This window comes from Lissotriton vulgaris, chromosome 7 (genome assembly GCF_964263255.1).
Source record: "Lissotriton vulgaris chromosome 7, aLisVul1.2, whole genome shotgun sequence".
In the NCBI taxonomy this organism is placed as follows: Eukaryota; Metazoa; Chordata; class Amphibia; order Caudata; family Salamandridae; genus Lissotriton; species Lissotriton vulgaris.
The window spans coordinates 1,523,315,881-1,523,342,413 of NC_141695.1; the positions used below are offsets into that span (position 1 = coordinate 1,523,315,881).

Genomic DNA, 26,533 nt, shown 5'->3' on the forward strand with positions numbered 1-26,533 from the left:
TATGGTGGTCATCTGGTCGCACAGCGCAGTCCTATGTTCCCCTCCAGCCTTGACCCCAGATCTATCTAGGTGTGTATTCATTACGTCGTTGAAGTCTCCACCCACTATCTGCACAGTGTCTGCTGTGTCCAAGAGTATATTTGCGAGAGCTGTATTTGTGCGTGCTTGCAGTTTGGGAGGTGCGTAGACCGAGACCAAGGTATATATGCGTCTATTCCAGGTACCCTGCACTGCAGCGTAGGTACCCTGCGGGTCGATCCATGTGTGGGTGACGGTAAAGAGTGGGGACTTTTTAACCACAACCGCCACTCCCCTGGAGTCGGATGTGTATCCCGCATGTACCAGTACCCTGTAGCGGTCCCTGGCGATGAAGGCACATTGGGTACCCTTGAGGTGCGTTTCCTGTAGGAAAACGATGTCTGAGTCAGTTCTTTTTATATAGTTATTCACTAGGCCTCTCTTAACCTTAGAGCCCAGTCCATTAACGTTCCATGTCAGGATACTTAACCTCTTGCCCTCCTCCCTAGCTGTATTTATGGTATCTGCCATCGGAAAACGTTATGGTTGTAGAAGACCCAATCCCTCCAGACGAAGGTGATGTAGAGGTGCAATACGGGTGACTGACCCTTCGCTCGTGTTTTCATTCTTCTGCCAACTTTTCCCACCCACTCCCCTGCCCCAACAAACTAGGAAACCCCTTTTCCCCTCCCCCTCGCCACCTCCCTCCCCTTCCAGATGTGTCCCAAGACGGGACATGGCTTTCCGTAGGAGTAGGCCTGTCGCCCACCCACCAAACCCTCCCTTTCAAACACTCAAACACACCACAAAAGTGTAAAACAAAACATAAGGGGGTGCCAACTTGCGTGCTTCCCTGTGTCCGGCTGCCACTCCAGTCCTATGAAACCGTCAGGTATCAGAGGTTCTATCCACATCTTCATGCATTGAGACACATAGTTTGCCTCATGTCCGGGCCCACATCTGTTTATGATTTAGAATCCGGAGTCTCAGATTCTGGTACACTGTGTTGTCCTGACAGGTCCTGTTCCAGCACACGGATCTCTTGTACCAGTGGGTGATCAGATTGTCTCTCTTCTTCTTCCTCCTCTCCCCCCGACTTGCGACTGTCGAGAGCCTCCTCATCCTCGCCCTCCGAGCGTGCCGTGGTGTGCAGTACTGCAAATCTCGACCCTGATCCGGTCGCCCCGCTTGGTGAGGCCGAGCGCCCTCTTCGCGCCAGTCCTGCGCCTTGACCTCTGTATGGTGTCGCTGGGGTTCGCCTCTTGGATCTCCTAGATTTCAGTCTCTGGGCCTTAGGAATTTCCCAGTGGGTGGTGTTTCTCACGGATCTGTCTAGCAGATCCCGTTTGGCGATCTCTCTGCTGTTGAGGATCGGTCGCTCCTCCAGCCATTGCCAGGCGTCCTCTGGGTGCGTGAAGAAGAGAGTCTGTCCATTAAAGAGCACCTTAAGTTTCGCCGGGAACAGTAGCATGTAGGCGATTTTCAGGTCTCTTAGTTTCGCCTTCACTGCATCGAAGGATCGCCTCTGCTTCTGTAACTCCTGGCTATAGTCTGGGAAAATCATGATGTGTGTATTTTCAAACCGGATCTCTCCCAGTTTCCTTGCCTCTCTCAAAATCAAGTCCCTGTCGGCAAAGTTTAAGAAGCGTGCAATGATCGGACGTGGTCTTGCCCCTGTTGGCGGTTTGGCAAGGAGGGCCCTATGTGCCCTCTCTATTATGAAACAGGGCGAGAATTGCGCCGCCGGGAATGTATCCATTAACCACGCTTGCAGAAAGGACACCATGTCAGACTTCTCGCACCCTTCTCTAAATCCTACAAAGCGCAGGTTGTTACGGCGGGCCCTGTTTTCGGCGTCATCCACTTTCCAGAGGAGTTGGCGATGTGAGGCCTGGAGTTCCGCCATGTCTTTTTGCAGGGTTGTGATAGAGTCTTCCGCCTCACCCATCCGGGTCTCCGCGCTGGTGACCCTGTCCGATAAATTCCGAGAGTCCTGTCGCAGGAGCGTCACTTCCGAGCCCACCTCACCAATCTTGATCTCCAGTGCCGCCCTGGACTCCTGTATGTCGGTACGCGACGCCTGGATGGCCTCCATAAGTAGGTCAGTGTCCGAGCGTGGGCCAGGGGTCGCCGGGAGTCCATTCACCACCTGGCGCGGCGAAGTTATCCATTGGGCCTTGCTTGGGCCCTTTCGGTAGTACCTCCCTCTTCCCCATAATGAGTAGGGGTGTTCCAACCCGTCCTCTTCCCAGGTGGGCGTAGGATATGGTCTTAAGGTGCTCACAGGCGTCTCGGGGCTTTCAAAGCTCAGATCCCCTCAAAAGTGGTGCTCGAATCCTCGTCTGTATGGGCACTGGGGGTCTTCCGCCCCCACCCTCACGTCGTCTCCTTCTCAGCACAGGGGGCCCCGGAGTTCCACTTCACGCCGCCACCCAAGGGTTTGTAGGTGCACTCTGCGCCTTTTGGCGTGTGTATTTCGGCTCTGTCCCTGCCAGCGGAGGTCGCCACCGCAGTCCCAGGGCAGCTCGGCCGGCGGAGGGCCACAAGTACCCGTACCCTATCGGATTACTGGGTCGTTTATCCCCTGATGTCTCTGCGCCGTATCTCGCGCCCCATCACAGTCCCCTCTGCCCTTGAATCACGGAGGGATGCCCGCCTGAACGTCCCGTGGTTTGTGAGGGTCCTGGGGCCCCGCTGGTCTCGCTCACCGTGGCTGGAGTTTCATTGCAGGTGAAATGGCGCCTGCCGCGCCTCTGCACTCACCCTGCCGCTCCACAGGGGTCCAAACCACGGTGCGACTCGACAGCACCCCACCGTCCTGCAAGCCGGGTCTCAATGTCGTGGGCGGGGCCAGTCCTCCGTTCCCCGGGTGTTCCAGCCGTCGGTGAAGGGGCGGCTCACAACGCGGCCCCCATACTGCCGCAGCGCCTCACCGGGTCCACCGCTGGATTCCTTGTGCCAGGAAGTCGGGGGACCGGATCGCGGCTCTCAGCGCCGCCGGCGATCCCTCACTATTCCGGGCGCCATCTTGGTGCAGGTCGCTCTGCGGTGACTGCTCTCCGCCGGGAATGGGAGGCTGATGCAAGCGCCAGTCCGGGGTGTACAGGCTCACAGTATCGCCGCCTACCTTCCGCAGGTCCGAGCAGTGGGACCAAGCTCCAGCCTTTACTTCGCTCGGCTCGCTCGGGCGCCGGCGGCCACTATCTTGATGCAGTCGGGCGCACGAGCGGATGGTTTCGGAGTGATTTTTCCGCTCTGAGTGCCAATATATTGCACGTTTCTTGCCCTCCGCTGGTGTAGGACACCTGCAGCTCCCCAGCCGTCGTTTTGGGGACGGTACAGATTGGTAATGTTGTCGGATCTTGAGGCAGCTCGGCAGGAGCTCCGCTGTGGCACGTCCTAACCGGCCATGCTGTTGGCCAAGCCCCCCCACGTTGTAGGCTTGTGCATTGGAATGTATGGTCACTGCTAGCAACAACCATTACCTGCTACGTTAAAATCAATCCCGGCATGCGCCAACAACCCCAGCACGCGCTTTATTCGCTGACCAGCGCGGTTTTCCACAGTAATGCCGGGATGCAATGCACGGCTTGATTGGCCACTTCGGGCATTTTTCTCATTGGGTTTGACTGGGTTCAGGGCAGCTACTGATTGGAAGGCATTGTTTCCCACCCATACTCTCTGCAACGTGAATTATTATTTTTTGTATAGGGGAATAATGCAATATTCTATTTAACACTGTACTCATTGTCTGTACAGTGGCTGTTGAACGCATTGGGATACGAGTGCTACATCAGTGTTAGGTTTTTGTCCTCAGAATAATTGTGCTGGGACATTTAGCACTGCACTTTCAAACCATGCACCTAAAACCACTGCACTTCCTATTTTCAGAGATGCAGCCACGTGGATAGTTTGTTTCTGTATACTTTCACAAAAATGACAGGTAAACAAACTATTCCCAAAGAACATAAACCAGTTTAATGTAAGCATGTGTGAGTGGGTGTGTGTACGCGCTTGTGTGAATAAATGCGTGCAACCGAAAGTGATCACACACTGTGGTAAGCTCAAACCTCTACAGGAAGAGTAAGAAGGCTAAAAAAAAAAAAACATTGGCATAACCAACTTTTGGGACCTTCTAAGTATTTAGTTATGCAGCACAATATTCTTGGTGCAACAACAACTGTTGCATGGCTAAACACTTAAAAGGTCCCAAAGGCAAGGTTTATCGGCTATGCTAATGCTTGTGAATTTTGCAGAGGGGAGCAATGGGACTGGTGTGGAGAAGTGAGCTTCGCTGACGTCAACATAGCGAGGCTTCTCGCCCGGCACTCGCGCTTTGGCACGCGCTCCTGCACACCTGAGCGCCGCCGGCAGCACCCGCCGCCAGCTGCGGTTCCTTCCTTCCCGCCCAGTGCAGGCTCCTGGCAGGGAAAGCAGATGGCCCTAGGCAGCTCCGCGGGCTTCACAGAAGCCTGCTCTTGACCCACTTCTGCTGTATTTTTTCGAGGCAGTACTCCCTGCCAATAGCTGTGAACTATTCAGCCTACTCTCGAGGCAGTGAGTATTGTGTTCCTTTTCATTTGAAGACAGGTGTTACAAAAGAAAACAAAATGGATCTAGGAAGTGTGATTGTTGAATACTCTTCAGTCTGATTAAACGTAGGAAATGGTTTTGTCGGCCTGCGGTGTTATCCGGGAGCTTCCTGGCATCGCAGGAAATTCAGTTGGATTTTGGTTGGTACGGGCCACAACGCGCGGTTTGAGTGTTTTCACGTCACTTCCTTTCATATAATTTATCTTGTTCTTATGTGTTTTAAACATCGTGTACACGTCGTCATTTGTCACACACCCCCAGAACACAATTAATCATGTCAGGGCTCAAAGTGGTTTTGCTCCATAATTCTAAAATTTGTGTCTAAATTGTTTGAAGTTTAAAAATATTTGGGGGGCGTGGCCACGGAGACGACTAAAATGGCCGCCTCCGCTTGAAGCTCCGCCGGCCGGGCTCCCGTTTGCCGAGATAGGCATGTAGCTGCTGGTGGCTGACACCAGCACGGTCCGCCATCCTATAGCCCAGCCGATTTTCCACCTGCCGATACCTGTGAAGAGCCCGAGGACACGGTGGTGAGGAAGTGAGGCGGAGGGGAGTGGAAGGTGAGCCCGGTGCCCTCGTGGTGCCCTCCCTGACTGCGCCCAGCCGGTGAGTGGAGCCGTGCCTGCGGCGTCCCTGTTGCTCTCGTCTTCCACCGCGGCGCTCGCTGTGCCAAATGGCCAAGTTAGGTCTCCAGACTGGCCCTACTGGGCTTGTTTTGATGTCTTGGAATGTTAGGGGTTTGAACGACAATAGGAAATGCAGACAAGCCTTTAATTATATTGCTAGGCATAAGGTCGATATTGTTTTCCTACAGGAGACTCACCTTGCCCCTACTGAGTCGACGTGTCTTGCTAGGTCTTGGGGACCCCATTGTTTTTTCTCACACTATAGTAGATATTCCAGGGGGTGGCCATCCTTATTCATAAACGAGTGCCATTTGCTTTATCTTTTGCCATGGAAGACGTGGAGTGCCGTTATCTCATTGTTTCGGGCTCCCTGCTGGGTCACAGGATCAGATTGGTAGGGGTATATGGCCCCAACTTTGAAACTCTCTCCTTTTTTCAAGACCTCCAGGTGAAGCTTCTTGCACTTGATACTGGCTTGCTAGTCGTTGGTGGAGACTTCAATCTTCTGCTGAACCCGGCCAGGGATAGTACCTCTTCCTCTCCGGACGCTAAAACCAGGTCACGCTCCGTTTTGTTAGATCTGTCCACTCACTTCTCCCTTATCGACAGAGTCGTGCCTCCACCCATTGCTCCCAGAATACACACACCACTCCGGATACCACAACACCTGGACAAGAACAGTCTACTGGCTCATCTCACCAGGGATTGCGGGCTGGGTGGAGGACCTCATTACCCTTCCGCGTACACTCTCAGATCATTCTCCTATATTATTGAAACTGAAGATTCCCCAGCTGGGTGGGTACGAGAGACAATGGCGTTTTCCGAGGAGGGCTCTGTCTGACCCGGTGTTTATGGAGGAGATACGACAAGCCATAGTGGACTACTTTGAATTGAACACGGGGTCGGTGGCCTCTTGGGTGACTCTGTGGGAGGGGTTCAAAGCCACGATTCGCAGTGTGTGCATCGCCAAACACGTGGGAGCGTTAAGAGAGATCAGAGCCTCCTTGTCTCGTATTGAAAGAGAAATTCCCGTTCTTGACAACGAGGCACAACGCACTTCATCGGATGATAGTGAGGCGAGGCGCCTGTCCCTCTTACTTAAATTCCGTGAGGAGGCTGACCGGGAATTTGTTCCCCGACTAGTGGAGGTGTACGCAGAGGCGCTCGAGTCGGGATGCCTGCCGCCCACGTTCAGAGAGGCAGTCAATCAGTGACACTTATAGAGCGCGCTACATACCCGTAGGGTCTCAAGGCGCTGGGGGGGGGGGGGCCGCTACTGCTCGAACAGCCAGGTCTTCAGCTTCTTCCTGAAGGAGAGGTGGTCTTGGGTCAGGCGCAGGTCGGTCGGGAGGGAGTTCCAGGTCTTGGCGGCCAGGTAGGAGAAGGACCTTCCTCCTGTAGTCGCTCTTCGGATGCGGGGGACGGCGGCGAGGGCGTGGTTGGCTGATCGGAGGTGGCGTTTGGGAGAGTAGAAGTTGATCCGGCTGTTGAGGTAGCTCGGGCCTTGGTCGTGTAGGGCTTTGTGTGCGTGGGTGAGGAGGCGGAAGGTGATTCTTTTGTTGACGGGGAGCCAGTGAAGGTCTCTCAGATGTCCGGTGATGTGGCTGGTTCGTGGGATGTCGAGGATGAGTCTGGCTGAGGCGTTCTGGATCCGCTGGAGTCTCTTCTGGAGCTTGGCGGTGGTACCGGCGTAGAGGGCGTTGCCGTAGTCCAGTCGGCTGGTGACGAGGGCCTGGGTGACGGTCTTTATTTTACTATCCAAACCAGGCAGAGATCCCACCCTATGTGGCTCCTATAGGCCCCTTTCTTTATTGAACCTTGACTACAAGATCCTGGCCAAGGTCATCGCCATTCGGTTATCTTTGTTGATGGAGTCCATAATTTCTCCAGCACAATCTGTATTTGTTCCCCATCGCTCCACCTCTTTAAATTTAAGAACTCTGTTCTCGGTTTTGCACCGCATAGACCCGTCTACCCCGGCCGCTGCCATCCTTCTTGACGCCGAGAAGGCACTTGATTCATTGGAATGGCCATTATTTTTATCAATCATGAGGCGTATGGGTATGCCAGAATGTTTTGTTTCCACAGTGACCTTATTGTACACTCTACACACGGCCTGGCTACGACTGAATGGCACCCTTACGGAGCAGTTCTCCTTATCACGTGGCACCCGTCAAGGGTGCCCATTGTCCCCTCTACTTTTTATTCTGGCCATGGACCCTCTGGTCCGCCACTTCCAAGAAATATATCTGTTCCGCTGCCTCCAATTTTCGAACTGGTCCGCTTCTACTTTCGCTATATGCTGACGACACGATTCTGTATGTAAGAATGCCCCACATCAACCTTGAACCTCTTTTGGCAGAAATTACCCGCTTTGGCAAGTTTTCTGAATTGCGTATTAATTGGCATAAATCATTAATTTTCCCGCTTACCCCTAGCACCACCGAATGGGATTGCCCGTTCCCCCTTGAGTGGTGCGGCGATTCGGTCAAATACCTGGGGATTCATGTCCACCTGGACACTATGTCCATCATTAGGCTGAATTATGGTAAAGCACTGGATTTCCTGGAAAACCAAATTGGTCATTGGATCCGCCTCCCGCTATCTATGATGGGACGGATCGCCATAATCAAAATGATTGTGCTCCCCGGTTTTTATATTTATTTAATAACATACAGATACCTCTCACTAAGATCTTTTTCACACAGCTGCGCTCATTGTTGTTGCGACTGGTCTGGGGGGACCGGCATCCCAGAGTTTCATGGCGGGTGCTTACTCTCCCATACGACCGGGGTGGCCTGGGTGTACCCGACTTTTATTTGTATTTTTTAGTTGCCCAATGCTGGTTTGCATATTCCTGGTTCCAACCGGATGCCCGCATATTATATTTAAAGCCCGAGGCGGATCTGGTCCTACCCGGTACACTCTCCATGAACCTTCCTAGGGGGCTTCCCCGGGACCCGCAGGATATACAAACGGTGTCGTCTACATGTTGGGCTTGGGATAGGGTGCGTCGACTTCTCGGCCTGGACAGACTGTACTCTCCTGCCTTTCCACTTCCCAATGCACACTGGCTTCCTATTACAGGGGAGACTGTGATCAAACACACCTTAACCAAATTTAGTATCAACACTATTGGTGACCTCTTCCCTGAGGGACATGCCTTCTCCACAACAGAAGACCCCTGGTTCTCTGATCGTTCCTTCATGGACTCTTGTATTAACCAGGCTGCGCTCTATGTTGCGCGCTTCGTTCCCCACATTTCAAATCACCCCCGAAGAGACCTCTCCTCTTACACTTGTGATCTAGCACCCTCTGGGGACACACTTGGTCGCCAAGTTATACAGACTGTAACTCGTCCCTACCTGCCTTAGACACTAGGGTTCGCGCTGCGTGGGAGGAAGACTTGGGAAAGACTATATCAGATGAGCAATGGGTTCAGTGTTGCAGGGTCACCAGGGAAGTTTCCATAAACAGTCGACATTAGCTCATTCACTTTTATGCAGGCTGTACCACAACCCTGAGCTGTCTTGCGGCATTGGGTTTCCTATTGGCCAAGAGAGAGGTTGCATTGCTCCGGTGCACTGGGGGGACCCCCAGTTTGAGGCCGTGGCTAAGGAGCATGGCGTTTTGCTACATTAACAGCGTTGAATATTCGACATAGATTCCTGCCCCCTCCCGCCCTGTGGATATTTGGGGGCCCTACCGCTCCTACATTGCCAGGATTGCCGCCGCCCAGCTGGCCCAAGCAGAGAGTAACATTGACCCAACGAGGGTGGGCTGAGGGAATTTGTTGGACTGACCATCGCTGTGCCTTGTGATAATACTCCTGCCCGCAACTCCACTGGTTCCCTCCATGGTTGTGAATTCCCTATGATGCCATTTGATTTGTATTCTTTTCAGGTATATTGATTTCTGTGTATATGGAATGTGTGTACCTTTTGCACTTTTCTGACTCACTGTTTATGCTTAATTGTGACTCTTATGATGCAATCATTTTTCTTTGTACTTTTTGTTCTTTATTGATTTTGAAAATGATAAAACCTAAAAAAAAAAAGTTTACAATTTTTTTTTTGCGACTGGAGCTTTTTTTCAGTTACACAATAATAATTGCAAACAAACACAGCCTGGTTGTAAAGTGTACTTTCTTTGTAGCTAATACATTAAATATAATTTAAATCCATCTTATTAGGGAGCAACCGCGGTTGAGCGCCCCCTTGCGGTGTAGCGGATGCCAATGATCTGCGCATGTCAGCCAATCAGTGCAGTTTGGTAGGGGGCACAGCCTATCGCATACCCGCTACATTTGTTTTTAGGCCTGCTGTTAGCCAAGACCTTTTGATTATACCAACATTTTATAGACAATACACTTACTAGTTCAGCTGATGCCATAGAAAGGGAGTTTAATCTGTCTCAGCTACTGCTATGACAGGAATGCTTCATTTTTAACAAGAAAAACAAGCATTGGCATAGCCAATAGGTCTCGCCTGTGGGGCCTTATAAGTATTTAGTTATGCAGCACAATATCCTTCGTGCAACAACATCAACTGTTGCATGGCTAAACACTTACGAGGTACCAAAGGCGAGACCTATTGGCTATGCCAATGCTTGTTTTCTGTGACTGTTCGTTAGAGGATTTTATAGAGTAAACTGTGTGACCATCTTGTTTAGGCCAGTTCATAGGTGAAGTACATTATAGTTAGGTTGGGTAGATTTTTAAGGTTACTAGACCTGCAGGTCTAGTATCATTTTTGTGATTTTTTGAACCCCGATAGATACCCAAGAAATACCTCCAGATTTGGGAGCTGTGATACAAATTAAACTAAGAAGTCATGTAGGACCAAAAGAGTAAAGTAGCCGTCAAGCCCTTCCTGACTGTCCAGGAAGTAGTGCTTCATAAACGTGTGCAAGTTAGCCCACATGGCTACCTGACAGATATTCATGACAGGAACTCCGCAAGCTAAACCAGTGGTCGCAGCCTTGGGTCTGGTTGAAGGAGCTTGCAAGTCTTCGGGAGGTTGCTTTTTGGCCACTGCACTATCCATTAAGAGATGGTCTGTTTCTGCACCGTTTTCCCTTTCTTTGCTTTGACATACCCCACAAAGTGTTGATCGTCTACCCGGAACTATTGTGCAGTTGCGGGAGAACAACAACACTCTTCTTGGGTCCACATAATGGAGTCTTTCCTCTTATTTAAAGGGGTGAGGCAGAGTGTAAAAGGTAGGTGAAGTGATGGATTAGCATAAGGGAGTTTCCAACTTAGGTAAAAAATATGCTCTAGTCCGAAAGACCAGCTTGTCTGGGTAAATGTTAAGGTATTTATATTTTATTTTAAAGGTTTTATATAGCGCTGGCTAGACCCGGAGGTATCAGAGCGTTTTACATGAGCATCAGATCATAGTTACAGGTTACATCGTTACAAAGGTTACACAGTTATTAGAGCATGGCAACATAGTTACTAGTAAGGTCAAGATAAACAATGAGCACAAATACGTAAGGGGAAAATCAGGCAAGGGGAAAGATTCAGGGAGGGGGAAGGAGCTGGGGCAGTAGACCGGTAATGAAGGCGGGAAAGAGGAGAGGAGGATGAAGGACACCGCATGGAAAAGGGGAGGGGGAGGGGAAGGGCGACGGGGACACAAACCGGTAGACGAGTCAAAGCAACGTCCAAAGTCCAGCGCTGCATATTAACTCATTAATTAAATGTGTTCCCCTTTAGTACTCTTTCTGTCTTTGTCTACCTCCCTAGCTCCTATCCACTCTCCCCTGAATCTCGAAGTCATCTTGGGGTCAGGCAGGGTGCAGTAGTGTACACTGGTACACTGGTGGTCACCCTAAGGTCAGGCATCAGGCAGTTAAAGTCAATATCCAGGACAGTGGCCGCCAGAAAATAAATCCACCGTGCACACACCATCACACACACACACATGCACAAGCACACACCAATGTGAGCCATACTCTCATAGGCACACAGACACACACATAGACAGAAACATCCAAGAACACAAGCACACATAAAATCCCATGCTCTAATACAAAAACACCCAAATACATGCACACGCAAACACCATAACATGCACAGACATGAACAAGCGCACACAAATGCGCTCACTCTCATACACGCAGACACGCACAAACACACAAGCACACATACAGAAAGTATCAAAAACACAAGCACACACAATCACATGCTCCAGAACAAAAATACTCAAGGACATACACACAAATACATGCGCGCACACACACACCAACACATGCACAGACATGCACAAGCACACAACAAATGCGCGAACACTCACATACGCAAACAGAAGGCGCACATACAGAAACATCTGCACGCACCCATACAATCCCATGCTCTAATACAAAACACTCAAATACATGCACACACCATCACACGCACAGACAGAAGCACACATGCAGAAATATCTGTGCGCACAAACACAAGCACACATAGAATCATATGCTCTAATACAAAAACACCCAAGTACATGTCCACACCATCACAAGCACACACAAATGTGAACATAATCTTTCATACACGCACAGACGCACACACAAAAGCACTACCATGACACATTTCTCCAGGACTGCCGCAGCATTGATGGCACACAAAGGCAGAGTCAGCGGTACCGATGTCCTGAGGGTGCCGCCATCTTAGGACCAAGCAGTCGGCCCACGCTTTAGCGCAGTCGAGTGTGTTCCTCAAAAGAGATCAATGGGTGCACACTGATGGTCGCACTGTTGCTCCCGGGTCCTTCCAGATGCCACCAGGTCCCAGGATTTCGCAGGGAGGTCAGCGGTGCCTATGCCATTAGGGCGCCGCCATCTTAAGGTCAGGCGTCGACCCGTGTGGCATCTCTGCCGGGTGCACATCTCACAGTGGAGCAGCACCTCCACTCTGTCTCTGCCCTGCCATATGTCCTCAGGATTACTAGTAGGTGTGTGGTTCCTTCTTTGGCCTGCGCACGCCAATGCCCGGATACTCCTCACAGTCCGATACTGGTTAGGCGCGCAACTGCCATCACCTGCTGCGTTTGCCCTCTGAGCCGACAGAGAGAAGCAGAAAATGTCACACACTCTTCCGAAATGACGGCCAGGCCCGCTCCCAAGCCTTACTCAGCCCTATTCCACAATGTCTGAGGAGGGAGACCCTACCAGGACCCTTGCAAATCTTCGCTTCCCAGAGTGGTCTCTATGTCCTTCCGCCGTTCAATTCACTCAGACCCACAGCTCTCCCGGGCTCGCCCCGCAATTAAGGATGTGGAAGTGCCTGTAACTCACTGACTCTCCTGGTAGATGTTATAGCCATTAGGAAGACAGTTTTAATCTTGAGACGTCCGAGTGGACATTTATGTAGAGGCTCTAAGGAGGCACACATCAGTAATGTGAAAACTAAGTTGGAGTCCCCCTGTGGCATAATGAAAGGTCTTGGTTGGAACATATGCTGGAAATCTCTCAGGCACCTATGAACAATAGGGGAATATGAAAAGGGATGGCTGATATGGCACCCACAAAAATGCTGAGATGGCAGAAAGAACCTTTTAACATGCCAAGAAAACAGCCTGCTGAGACAAGGTAGGAATGAACAAAAGAATCTATGATTAGGGTGCATTTAGAGGGTCAAAGGGCTTTTCTGTACACCATGCCACAAACTTGGCCCAATGCAGGCGTATGCCGTCCTGGTGAAGGGATGTCTAGCTGCCATTCAACATTGCAGACTTTAGGCAGAAGGTCAAAAGCTGTCACCTGTCACTGCTTAATCTCCATGCATGAAGGCGAAGAGTTTGCAGGTTTAAATGCAGAACCCTACCCTGCTGATGCATCAGAATATGCTCCCAAAGAGGCAGTCTGATTGGGGGGCCAGTGATACAGCTCAACAGTTCGGGATAGCACACTCTGTGCCAAATCCGGAGCCACCAGAATAACTAGCGCCTGGCCATTTCTGATCATCTTGAGGACTCTGGGCAGAACTGGTATTGGCGGAAAGGCATACAGGACACCAGGGGTTCACTCGCGATGGAAAGTATCTCAGAGTGAGAGCCCCCTTGGAAACTCCAGCACGTAAATCTGCTGTCACTGCGTGTTCACGTGGAGGTGAACAGATCTAACAAAGGCGCTAGCCGCTCTTGAAAGAGACCTTGTGCCACCTAAGGATAGAGACATTATTCACTATCTGCTTGGCATCGTCAGCAGAGTTAATCAACTTTGGTGTTCAGAGAGCCCTCCAGGTGTTGAACCACTAGGGATTGCCCGGGTGTTCCAGCCAAGTCCAGAAGCGCAGGCCTCTTGACAAAGGGTAAATGTAAATGTAAATGTAAATGTACATGTATTTATATAGCGCAAATTACCCACATCGCAGGCATCTAAGCGCTTGCTTAGGGAACCCGTCCTGGTATTCCCCTGTGAGATAACCCCGGCAGGGTATCCACAAGGTGAAAGCCAGGCATCCCGCCACGAGGGTCCACAAACGCACCTGGTTCGTTGGATTATCACATGGCGGTGGTGTTTTTCGTGAACACCTGTACCAGCCTTTCTGTGACTGAAAGAATCTGAGAAGCCGGCCTGGTATATTATGTACACTTATGTAAGTGGACACCTTGCAACAATCCAGACAACTCTTATGGTGATTTTAAGAGGTCTTAGACAACCTTAGAAAGCACTTTAAGTGGTAGCTGTGGAGAGCAGCCTTCAGGCTTAGTCAAGAAGGAGTGTAAAGCAGCTTTTTTTTATCCGAATGCAATCTTATAGTATAGATTAAGTGAAGAATAACCACACAAGGTATTTATTATAAAATACTCTCTAACGCATACAAATATCTCCTACCCGGAGATATGCACAATGCACACAATACTTTGCCAGCAACCACAGTAAACAGCACGAAATACACAGTGGGCCCGAGGGGGTGACCAAACCATATACTAAGAAAGTGGTAAAGGAACCACGACTGAGTCAAGATGATGTCAAGAGGACGTAGAAGTGCTGGGGACCCAAGGAAGCACCCAAGGTGAGTAAGTAGGAGCCCAGTGGACAGCGTGAGCAGTCCGAGTAAACAACTGTGTGCTCCGTACAAATCTAGGTGTAAGTCGCGTTTTGGATTTTTAAGGATTAAGGACCCTTCCTAGTAGACCCTGAAGAAACCCAGTGGAAGACAGAAGGTTGCAGGGCCACCCCACCCGTGGAAACCCTAGTACCCATGTTACCTACACCAGGGAAGCCGGTGCATATCTTTGAAGTGGTGTCGGAAACAGTAGTAGTTTCCAATGGAGGTCTTCAGGAAAGTGCCACTGCTGGAATAGGAGAAAGTGTCCGGTGGAATCCAAAGGTTGATTCTACACAAGTACCAGCAAGCAGAGGGGACAGAGTCTATGTCACCCAGGATTGACCAGTAGACTTGGAAGACGAATGCCCTCCAATGTTGGGTGTTGTAGGAGAATTGACAAGGGACTTTACTCTGCAGCTGTGAGGACCATGCGATGCTGACGAAGACAGGGAGCTGTGCACGAACTGTCCCATACCTGTATACCTGTTCCACACAGGTATCCACAATGACCCCAAGGCCAACTAGCCTTTCACTTAAGTGCTTTGAGTACTCTTGGCAGTATAAACACACTGCTCACCTTAACCACTTCTAAACACTGTGGCACCCATCATGATATTTCTAGAGATTTTGATTCCTCAGACCAAACAAGTAAATGTTTATATCATATTAAGGCTAAATACACTCTTAAAAATATCAAATGTGCAACATGCATTTAAAACTTAAACAAGTGCAACATTGAAAGCATTATTTACATAGAAAAGACGTCAACACCTACTATCCGATTCAAGCAAGTGTCCATATCACTTACAATGACAACTTTTATTTTATTCTTTTCTCCCAGGGGTTCTGTGGAACATTATTATTACCAGAATTAGAGGGGGGACATGCAAACATTTCCACAAACTCTTCTCTACAAGGATGTCCTCTCTCCTTACAGCCCATCACATATTCGAACAATGTTTCAAGCACCACAAAACAACCCAATAGTCCACTCTTGATTGGACAATCCTTTTTCAGGCTAACAGCCATACTCGTGGTCATTTTCTCCTTGCTCACTTCCTGAACTAATACCATACTAATTTTTGGGGAAACCGGAGATATTTCGTATATCAGTCTACACATATAATATTTACACGTTTAACCGTACAGCAGTGGTAAAATAAGGCACAAACACTGTTTGCACCCACTTTTCATTCTGAATTGAGTGAGGTTTGGATTTGCAGCCAGAGTTTTTCTACACACTAATCTCTCCAAAAATTAAAGTAAGAATTGGGAACACAGTGTGTAAAGTGGCATACCGTATTGTTTTATTGGTAGGTAAGCGCGAATCCACAACATTTTGCCTGTGAGAACTTGAAAACAAGCAAAAGAAATGCCAGAGTATTGCCACTACTGTGCTGCATCTCTATGGTTTCTGAAGTGGCTCTATGAAGCGTAAACATTATATTCGGATTTATTTACGGCAGCAGTCAATGAAATTTGAGCTGTGCCTCGCTTGGGGGTTATTAAGAAAGATTCAGCTAATTTAAGATGTTTCCTGATCAATATTGTGAAGGTTTTAGTGTTGGGCCAGGTAGAATGGCAGCCCTGACAAGGTCACTTGTTATGGAACAGGCAATACTAATGAATCCTTTTTCTTTCATCACCACACTTAGAAGTGTTGCCAACAATACCATGCAGTACATAATAATCGGAAACCATGCAGTTCTAAATAATCAGAATCCCATCGTTTTTTAAACAATAAATACTTATCAAATCAAAATGCCCTTTCAAAGCTAATTTCTTGGGGATATGTGGGCAGTATGGGAGGTGTGTTAGGTGTTTTCAACTTCAAGCTGCACCATTTGCCATTAATTTGAAAATATTTTGAGGGAAGCCCTTGAATCACTATAGTTGTTGTTACCTTTAAAGTCTTTTTCAAAATGCTGCATGGTCTAGTCGATTTTAAAAATTACTAGAAAGTAAAATGCACTCCTATGCTATTAGTTTTTAATGTCTGAAGCATTGTATTTCTCCAATTCCCTCTCTTGCCGTTAGTCACACCACACACTATACTTTTGGGTCAGTAAGGAAATATTTGAGTGCACATGCCATAGAACATGAACAGCAAATATTTGTGTCAGGTGAACCATAAAATGATAAATAAATGGGACGATGAGGCACAGCCCTGGGGGACAGAAGAGGTGAAACTGCAAGATTAATATAAATGGTCTCAAGTGAATACATTTTGATCTGTCAGTTAAGAAAGATTGGACACAAAGTAGCCTATGGTCTACAAGACCTTCCGTCACTGATGAAGCTAATAAAATCAAGTCAGCAGTATCTCCATCATGCAACTGTAAAATCGACTGCCTGATATCAAGCACAACAGTTAACGCACGCGCCAAACAAGGGAACAGATTACAGATTTCACTTCCAAGAAGTTTGTAAGGATTCTGTAGGAATGCAGTTTTGATTGTATGCATACAGATTTGTAAACCATCACCTTCAAATCAATATATAGGACTAGTAGGTGGGCAGAGGTTTGGGGACGAGGCACACTGTGCCACTGGGTATCAAGCAGAAGGAGGGCTGGAAGGAGAATTATAGCTGCTGTTGTAGATAAGCTGTTGTATTTAGGCTTTTTGTGGTAAACACAAGTTGTGTCTAAATTACACATCAGCTGTAGGAAGTGTATGTGGTGCACAACAAAAACTCGGTTGAGGTTAGACAGTAGCCACTAATCCAAGGTCTCTAACACGCAGTGTATTTTTTTTTTACATCGAACTTTGAAATATTTGCCTGTTTACTTGTATTCAGTGGTACTGCCTAATGACTTCAAAAACTGTTTATGCATGGTATTTCTAAAGTACGACCCTAGCTGTCTAGAAACAGAGCACTGTACAGGGTGCAAGCCCCAGTGGGCATACATTGTGGAGGAAGGGACAGAGGGACGAGGTAGAGCTAATGGAAGGGTGAGAGATCAGCCTACTTTAATAAGTGTTTCTTTAAGAGGTGTGATTTCTATAGGACAGTTGGTGCTGTTTTGATGTCAGAGGATGTTGTTCTTGATCCTGGGGGTAGGCAGGAAAACGTCTTCATGCTCACAGCCATATCCCAACACGTGAAAGTCTTTTTAGCAGATGTTATGGAATCGAAGTCTTGGGAGAAATTTATCTAGAAATAGTTACATCAACAAATTCTGCACCAAATGCTTTCCACAATGCACTGAATGCTTTCCACTTACCTGGGTACAAAAAGATTTTGAAGGTGTTTCAAAATGATTTGAATGTACAGGTTTGGTTCCTTGATAACTGGATTAGGAATGGAATCTTTGGGAGACACGAGGGCCATCATCCAGTCTGTATATATATCCACACAAAATTTGACTGTATCGCCATCTAGTGGAAGCGTCAAACCATAGCAAACTACCTCCATGGTCCACTTCACCTATGCAGAAAAATAATAAATGTAATAGCTCATCCATAATAAAACGTACCTGAATTGTTATTTCACAAAGAAATCTTAATATTCTAACCTGTTCAGTAACTTTTTCAGGCTTTCTTTCAACACACGCCTGTCACCTGAGGCCTTTACCAGTACCATTTCTGAGCACTCGTGGTCCAGAAATGTTCACTACCCTCCCCCAATGATTACACTTAAAATGCACCATCAGTTCATGTGAAACCGTCACCATCGAGACGGGAAGTCAGTGGCAGGATAAACAATAAAAATACATAGGGACATACAAACATCTTTGTTTACAGTGAAGCCCCTTTCTAAACAGGTACCGATTGCGCCAACTGCCTCCCACGTGAAATACAAACCTGCCATCAGGCATACTGCTGGCAAAAAACAACATTAAGATGTCTGCAAAGACACTACTAGTTTTTTAACCTATCTAATCATATGCGGTCACTAATTGGCATATTTCCTCAACAAAGAACTCTGTTCCGCATCAGCCCAGTCTATAGACCCACGAACACAAAGGAAAAGTTAAAAACTCTTATGTAACAAGCACTGGCGTTGCCAATAGGTCTCGCATTAGGAAAGTGTGAGCTATTGGTATTGTAAATGACAATTATTTTTTTTAATATGTGTTGGCATTGAAAATATATAAATTAATAGCATTGTTATTTACAAAGCCAATAGCTTACACTTTCCTAATGCGAGTCCTATTGGCTATGGGAATGCTTGTTGTTAGCCAGCAAGGACAGTGCTGTTGTGGTGCTGAGTGATGCTGTTATGGTGCTCAGTGATGTGGTGGTGTATTAAAGTGATGTGGTGGTGTCCCAGAGTGATGTGGTGGTGTCCGTGAGTGATGTGGTGGTGTCCGTGAGTGATGTGGTGGTGTCCCAGAGTGATGTGGTGGTGTCCCAGAGTGATGTGGTGGTGTCCGTGAGTGATGTGGTGGTGTCCGTGAGTGATGTGGTGGTGTCCGTGAGTGATGAGGTGGTGTCCGTGAGTGATGAGGTGGTGTCCGTGAGTGATGAGGTGGTGTCCGTGAGTGATGAGGTGGTGTCCGTGAGTGATGAGGTGGTGTCCGTGAGTGATGAGGTGGTGTCCGTGAGTGATGAGGTGGTGTCCCAGAGTGGTGTGGTGGTGTCCCTGAGTGGTGTGGTGGTATCCCTGATTGATTTTGTGGTGTACATCAGTGATGTGGTGGTGTCCCAGAGTGATGTGGTGGTGTCCCAGAGTGATGTGGTGGTGTCCCAGAGTGCTGTGTTGGTGTCCCTGAGGGCTGTGGTGGTGTCCCCGAGTGGTGTGGTGGTGTCCCAGAGTGGTGTGGTGGTATCCCAGAGTGGTGTGGTGGTATCCCAGAGTGGTGTGGTGGTGTCCCCGAGTGGTGTGGTGGTGTCCCTGAGTGGTGTGGTGGTGTCCCTGAGTGGTGCGGTGGTGTCCCTGAGTGGTGTGGTGGTGTCCCTGAGTAGTGTGGTGGTGTCCCTGAGACACACAGGTGGGGGGAGGGCAGCCGATCCGGGCTGACTCACCGGCGGACTAAATTTACACTAAATATTAGTGTATTGGGAAGAAAACTGTTTTTATTAATGATTTGTCAAATAAGATAGCATCGTTATTAGGAGCACCGCCAGTGCGGGAGGAACATTCTATTTACAATGAATCGGCTCTACGGCAGGTGTAGTATTGGCAATGAAACGTAGTGTTCCTTGATGCGCGGAGGGGGGTTTTAAGATACTGCAGGAGTCTGCAGGGAGGGCGCCGTGAGCTGGAGGTCTTGCGGGGGTGAGCGAGGGCTGAGGGGAAGGGTTATGACTGAGTCTGGGTAGTTAGAGGGGGAGCTGGGTAGTTTCCTAGGGTTATAGGGCGATGGCATCTGGTGTTTTGAAGGGTCCATGAAGAAACGGCGGAGTTCTGTGGTGGTCGGGATGAGGGGATGTGGCGGACAGTAAGGGGGTCTGCAAGGACCGAAGGAGAGGGCGAGCAGCCCGGGACGAGAGAGCTGCAACGCGAGGATGTGGATGACGGGGGGGGGGGGGGGGGTTGGTGGGAGTCTGCGATGATCAGGAGCGGGGGAGGGGGTCCTGGGGGCTTTGATGTGAGAGATAAATTAGGGCGGGGTGGACTCTGGCAGGGGAGGGAACATGGCCTGGAGAGAGGCCGAAGGGAAGCCGGATGGGGGCGGGAGTGCAATTAACATGGTGTAAACGGTCCGAATTCAACGTAATGTGGGGGCTCTGTGGTCTCTGTTCCTCACAGGAAATGTGTAGCTTTTAGTTGCTGGAATATAGCAGATAGTGGGTTAAATGGACTTGGGACTGCTCACCTACAGCAGCAAAGTCAGGGAGCAACAGACTTTCAAAATATGCATCAACACAGTCCAAACTGCTGCCCACAGACTCCGATAGCGCTTGTGGATACAAAACAACAGGAGGGAAGGGCGACATCGCATGTCTGGCCCACGCGCCCCGGGGCAACTGCGTGTCCATGCGTTAAGATATTCCTTACACACACGAGATCCTGCTGCCAATACGATCTTGGGACAAATTGGAGGCCAGTTGGAAGCCGGCGGGAGACGGGGCTGCGGAGGTTCAGTGGCTATGGGGAGGTAGGCAGAGGTTGGTGTGAGATTACAGCGCAGATGCTGGGGGGGACAGTGCAGGGGAGGAGAACAGCTAGGGATTATTGTCACTGTGTCGCATTAAATGGCAATATTCCAAAACGATTAAAGGGAGCTTTGGTTTTAAAGTGACGAAAAGTAAATCTTAATGTTCTCATATCCGAAAAACATGAATTACAAAATGAATAGCAGGGCCAGTCTATGAAGTGTTAACAAAGAAAAAAGTAAAGTTTTCAGGTTTTATTTTCCACGGCGGGAGAGCCTGGGGCGGGAATGCGAGCGAGGGGAGGCAGGCAGATTAGGAGGGAAGCCGGATGGGGGCGGGAGAGCCTGGTGGGGGTGTGAATGCGCGAGGGGAGGCAGGCGGATTAGGAGGGAAGCCTGATGGGGGCGGGAGAGCCTGGTGGGGGGCGTGAATGCGAGAACCGAATACTCTGAGCTTTCCAAGTGTTTGTGAAAATTTATTCCTAACTAGCTAAAAGCGTCAGAATACGTGCATGGTTATTACGATCTCTATATTCCAATGTGATTGTCATATCGAAAATAGTATAGCTCAGCTGCTCGTGAAAACTTAAAGCTCATTTTGAAATGGGTTCTCACGAGCTGCAGTTACAAATATGATGTCATTTGTTTTTAATTGGTTATTTTTACCGTGTTTTTATAAGGAGCCCTCGGTGGAAAAAAAGTGGTGAAGTCCGTTTTGTATGTTTACAGATGAGCGCTCCGTAATGTTGTGTGCAGCTGTCCCGGCATCCCCTTTAACTGGTGATGGCTGAATCATAGAGTGATGTTAGAGCGGAAACCCGGGTCCCCTGAATCAGAGTTGTTTTAGGATCCACAGTGTTCCGGTCAGACCTAGGCTCTCTCTCTTGAACATGGCGGCAGTGAAACAGCATCAATCGCTGCTTGAAGAACCTCCGCACCTCAATGGAGAGTTGGAACTAGAGGACAAGGATGATGAGGCAGATACCAGACGGCAAGGCTGTGATTGCGTGGAGAGAGGGGAGGTGCTGGTGTGGGAGGGGGAGGAGTGCTGCTAGGGCAAGGCTGTGATTGCGTGGACAGAGAGGGGAGGTGCTGGTGTGGGAGGGGGGAGGTGCTGGTGTGGGAGGAGTGCTGCTAGGGAAAGGCTGTGATTGCGTGGAGAGAGAGGGGAGGTGCTAGTGTGGGAGGGGGGAGGTGCTGGTGTGGGAAAGGGCAAGGCTGTGTTTGCGGGGAGAGAGAGGGGAGGTGCTGGTGTGGGAGGGGGGAGTTGCTGGTGTGGGAGGAGTGCTGCTAGGAGAGGAGTGAATGCTCGTGCATGTTTGCTCACGTGATTCACGTGAACTGCAAGAAAACCGCGGCTGAAAGCCCTTTGGTTTGAAGAGAAAATAGCCGACTTGAATTCTCCCCATTTCCCATTCCTGCGGAATGGTAAAGGCGAGACCTAAAAATATACTAAGATACTTCTTTAAAACACAGTGTTAGCCAAAATGATGCTACGGGATAAACCCCGAAATGTACATTCATCATTTAAACCGCAATCATTTCAAGGGAATTTTAAGCCTTTAAAGAAAGCAATTCTTGCAGCAATGGACAAAACGAGGACCTCTTAATCAAAATGAGCTCTCTCCAACATGAATCCAGCCATGTTCAATGTTGTTAAGCCCTAAGGTACAAATACGGTTATCGAACTAGCAGACAAAGGTGGTAGCATTGTTGTTTTGAACATTGACACTCACAAACACGCGGCTCTTAAAAACTTATGAACCTTTTGCCTAATGTCAAAAGGTAAACAACACACTTCCCAGTTGTCTTTTCCAAATTTAACATCCAAATTGCCTAGGTTTTATGGCATGAAGTGCTGCCATTAAATCTCTTTACATTCTGTTAGATACGGGAATTTTAGTTTTACTGTTACTTCATCACTCGTTTACTTGTCCCTATTACTTGTCCCTATTAAGACAAGTTATGCCAGTAAACTGAATTCATTAAAGATAAACAGATTTCCGTAACGATTTGGCGGATATGATATTGTTCGGTCTATATTCTACCATGCATGAAGAACTAACCTCCTAGGTACCAATTATGCTAGTCATAACAGTATAAAAGATTGTAATTGCACGAAACGGGAAATCCCGTGAGCAACAAAATTCAATAATTGTGTAAATAAGATTAGACAACTGATTGGGATGAGCAAATGAAAGCCGGTTTCAACAAAAAGATTGAGAAAATCAGCATATGGCCAGAAATATGTGAAGAGAGGATTATAAATAAAAAGATTACTAGAAACGGATTTCTGGACCCTAGTTAAGAGCAAAGGGTATATACCACAGGGTTCGGATATTTAAAGATACCCCAACCATCTCACACAGTAACAGCGCAGCATGTAGGTGGTAGTGTTGTAGACTACTTTTTTTATTTTGTATTCTATGGCTGAGGAACAATATCAATCTTAGCAAGCAGGGTTTATTTTTCTCCCCATTTGTTAAATCTTGGGATTAGGCGACAAGGCGTATAACTATTGCTAAACTTAATTGTTGAGCAGCAAGCAAGGGACTCTTCAATGGAATCCTCCTAAGCCATGAACGAATTTTTTTTTTTTTTTTTAAATTGTCGAGACAGTATTGAATCTGGGGTTGTTGGGTGCTATTGGCAAACAGGAATCCTACTGACGTCAACAAAAAAGGGATAGATGGAATGCTTGAATTAATCTCAGCCAGTGGTAAGTAAGTAAGTAATATTTTATTGTTTTAGGTTAATAAAAACCGTTACAAAAATGCATTAAATAACAGTCTCCTCAAGAGAAATTAAAAGAAAGCCTTAAGAGCAGAAATTTAAGGGAAGTAACAAAGATAAAAAACAATAAAAACATGGTACAAGTATATTGTTCGAGGCTTCTTTGTCCTATCCCGCGGAATCCTCTCGACCAAGTGCCTGATTTTTTTGTTTCCGTTCTGCTAGTTTCAGGAATTTCACCAGCTTTCCGTTTAAGGGGGGAAAACCAGGATCGAAACAGGCAAGGACGGCTTGTCTCCTTGAGCGGACTCCTAATTCGTTGAAGGTGATTTTAAACAGGGCTACTCTTTCCTCGTTTAGCCTCGAGTAAGTACATAGTAGGTGTTCAAAGTCTTCAGTCTCCATTCCGCAGAGCCTACATTTAGTCCCGTAGTTCTGTCTCAACCATGGTGGTAGGTGAGGGATGGCAGGTAGAATCCCCAGCCTGTATTTGAAAAAGGCTTCTTTTGTTTTCCAGCCATACCCCTGACCAAAGTATGCTTGAAGCCCCGGTGATTTGTATGTATACAGGGTCATCCAGGCGTGGCGTCTCTGAGAAAGCAAGGCTTTATCCTCCACATGCGAGTGACTCTTTAAACTCTTATTCACTATGCGCTTGAATTGTGCATGAGATAGAGGAGTCTCCCATAGATCTTTCAGTCCTCTGATGGCCAAGGACTCCTCTAAGTATTTTTTCGCCGGCATTCTGGATGAACTGGTCATATCTTGCCAGAGCTGTCGGTTCAAGGTGTTTTCTGAAGAGTTCTTTAATTTATGCCAGCATTTGATGCAAGAGCCTCTTCGTGCGAGTGTTTGGCATGTCAGCCCAAATTCCAACCGAATCTGGGCCTGCGAAGTATACAATGGCAGGTTAAATAGAAGTCTCTAGGCCTTTGGGATAGTTGTATCAAGGAGTTTTGCGTTAGTTCCTCTTAGGGCCTCGCTGCCATATGTGATTGATGACTATTTTGATTTTTGCTACTCGAAGTAGTGGCAATAGAGTCTCGCCACTCAAGTTGGACTTTAGCTGTTTCAGTGTCATGGCTATTAACATGCCTTTTCTCTTGATGGCCTCTAGTTGGTTTAAATAGCGGCCACCTTTGTCAACTTGGATCCCAAGATATTTGTATTCAGAGCAATTTGAAATTGCTTCTGTGCCAAGCGACCAAGTATGCAACTTTTTGTTCCTAGTTATGGACAGAACTTTTGTCTTGCTGATGTTCACTTCTAATAGATTTTTAACGGCATAACCATGAAGCGTGTTAATAAGGTTTTGAAGACCGACTTTCGTGTGGCTGACCAAAACCACGTCGTCTGCGTAGGAAATGCTGGGCAGCCCTTTGCCTCCTAACCGAGGAGCATGTGAATCACAAGCCTCAAGGGCGGGTGGCAGGTCAGCTGTGAAAAGGTTGAAGAGAGTTAGAGCTAACACCACCCCTGCTTTAGGCCCTTTGTGGTAGGAATAGGCCTAGAGAGGTGCGAGCCGTTCCCAAGCTTTACCTGAACCCACGTATTCGTGTGTAATTCAATCAGGAGGCTTAGTAGCGAGGGAATCCCCCAGGAGGCCAGTTTTCGCCAGAGGATTTCTCGGTTGACATTGTCGAAGGCCACCTTAAAGTCCACAAAGCAGAGGTGGAGAGCCTGCTTGGCCACCCTAGCCTTGTCAATAAGCAACAAGATGGTCACCAGGTTGGTTGTTGTCCCCATATCTTTGCAAAACCCAGTTTGACTAGATGGTATTAAGCTTTGATTTGTAGCCCAGTCTCGCAGGTGAGTCAATAGAAAACCAGAAAAATATTTAGCCTCAATATCAAGGAGTGCAATTAGGCAGTAGTTTTTTGGAAGGAGTCTGTCCCCCGCCTTATAAATTGGTGAGATGATTGAGCCCCTCCATGAGACGGGAAGGCGCCCAGAGTTATTAATGGATGAATAGAGGGGGATCAACTTATCAGCCCAGTATTCTGGTTCAGGTTTGAAAAGGGCCAGAGGAATGCCGTTTGGACCAGCTGCGCCGTCTTTTCTACCTTTGGAAATTAATTTTGTGATTTGGGCCACGGAGGGTTCCAAAATGGGATCTTCTCGTGCTGAGCTTGATTGAAGTTTTCGGCCCTCCAATGGATTATTCAGCGCCCTAGTTTTGCCGTCCTGGTGATTGAAATGATCATTGAGAAAGGATTCCCAAGACGATTTCGTTATGTAAGATGTTATACCGTTAATTTTCGGGTTTAACAATTTGTTTATGATCGACCAGAATTGGGCGCTGTTATTGCCCTTGGATGCGTAGTGGAGTTTGGCCCAAAAGTCTGCTTCATTTGTTCTTTTAATTGCCTATTTCAGTTTTTTGAGATCCGCTCGGTGTTTGTGAATCTCTGCTAGAAGAGTTCCATCCCCCGGGCTTTTCTTCAACTGTCTTAAAGCTTTATTAATTGCTTTTTTGTGTAATTTCATAGCCAGTTTCTGGGTACTCGAGACCTTCCTTGTGACACCATGTGCTGGTGCTGAAAAGTGGCGATGGTAATTACTCAGGGCCAGAACTGAAGCAACACAAGAACGGTTTCGCTCTGACTAAGGCTCATCAGTCAGTTGCACCTTGTTACCACTTGACCCACGTCTGCACTGAAGATGTGATTCTGTATTTTACACAATTTTTTTATGGATGAAATGCTTGAATTAATCTAAGCTACTGGTAATTACTTGGGTCTGTAAACCCAGTCCATCATTATTTTGCACACCACCTAAGTTTGGACCTAACCATTGTCGTGTAGTTCCTATATTACCTATACAGGATCTGCTCGTTTCGGATAACAAACTGTGGGTTTGGTGGCAGACTGGTTCAGAGCACCCCCACCGGATACGTTAGCCTGTTTGTGTTAGCTAGCACACAGTGCCACTAGAATCTCCTCTTATCGTGGAGAGAATAGCTTCCGGCAACCTCAGAACATGACAACCCTGATCCCTCAGGATCGTGGAAACAATGTACTACTTTTCGCTCAGTCACTCGTGCTCACTTAGTTTGTCTCAGAGATACACGGAATAAACAGTCTGGGCGTTTCAATAAGCATTTCTTGAACAGTTGTTATTCTAGTGTAGAATATAGGAGCTGTAAAAACCAGACAGCAGCATAGATATACGGTTAGCAGTACCACAAAAGTAAAAGGATGGTACAGTTCTACCATCTTGCAGTAATCATGAATATATACATGTACATAAAACACAGGATAAGAAAAGTGTGTACTCCTATGTTGTGTCCCTAACTAGATGTACCTAAATGTACCCATCATCGGTGTAGGTGTTATGCCAAGAATACCTCCAGGATGTAGTCAACCCAATTACCTGAGAATTAGAGAATGAGGGACCCCATCCTGGTCTCGAGTTGGACACCCCACAAGGGATGTTATACCACTGCTAGCTGGAATGTCTACATGCAGGAACCTCCTC

The 26,533-nt window shown here is 47.9% G+C and overlaps 1 protein-coding gene across 2 annotated transcripts in view; it reads right to left on the reverse strand.

Moving 5' to 3' along the window:
* RALGAPB (Ral GTPase activating protein non-catalytic subunit beta) overlaps positions 1 to 26,533 on the reverse strand; it is a 1,758,088-nt gene that overhangs the window by 1,667,125 nt on the left and 64,430 nt on the right. For both annotated transcript variants that reach the window (XM_086932393.1, XM_086932392.1), the window contains exon 3: positions 17,507 to 17,709. In XM_086932393.1, the coding sequence (XP_086788519.1) occupies positions 17,507 to 17,709 (203 nt within the window). The remainder of the gene's footprint in view (positions 1 to 17,506; positions 17,710 to 26,533) is intronic.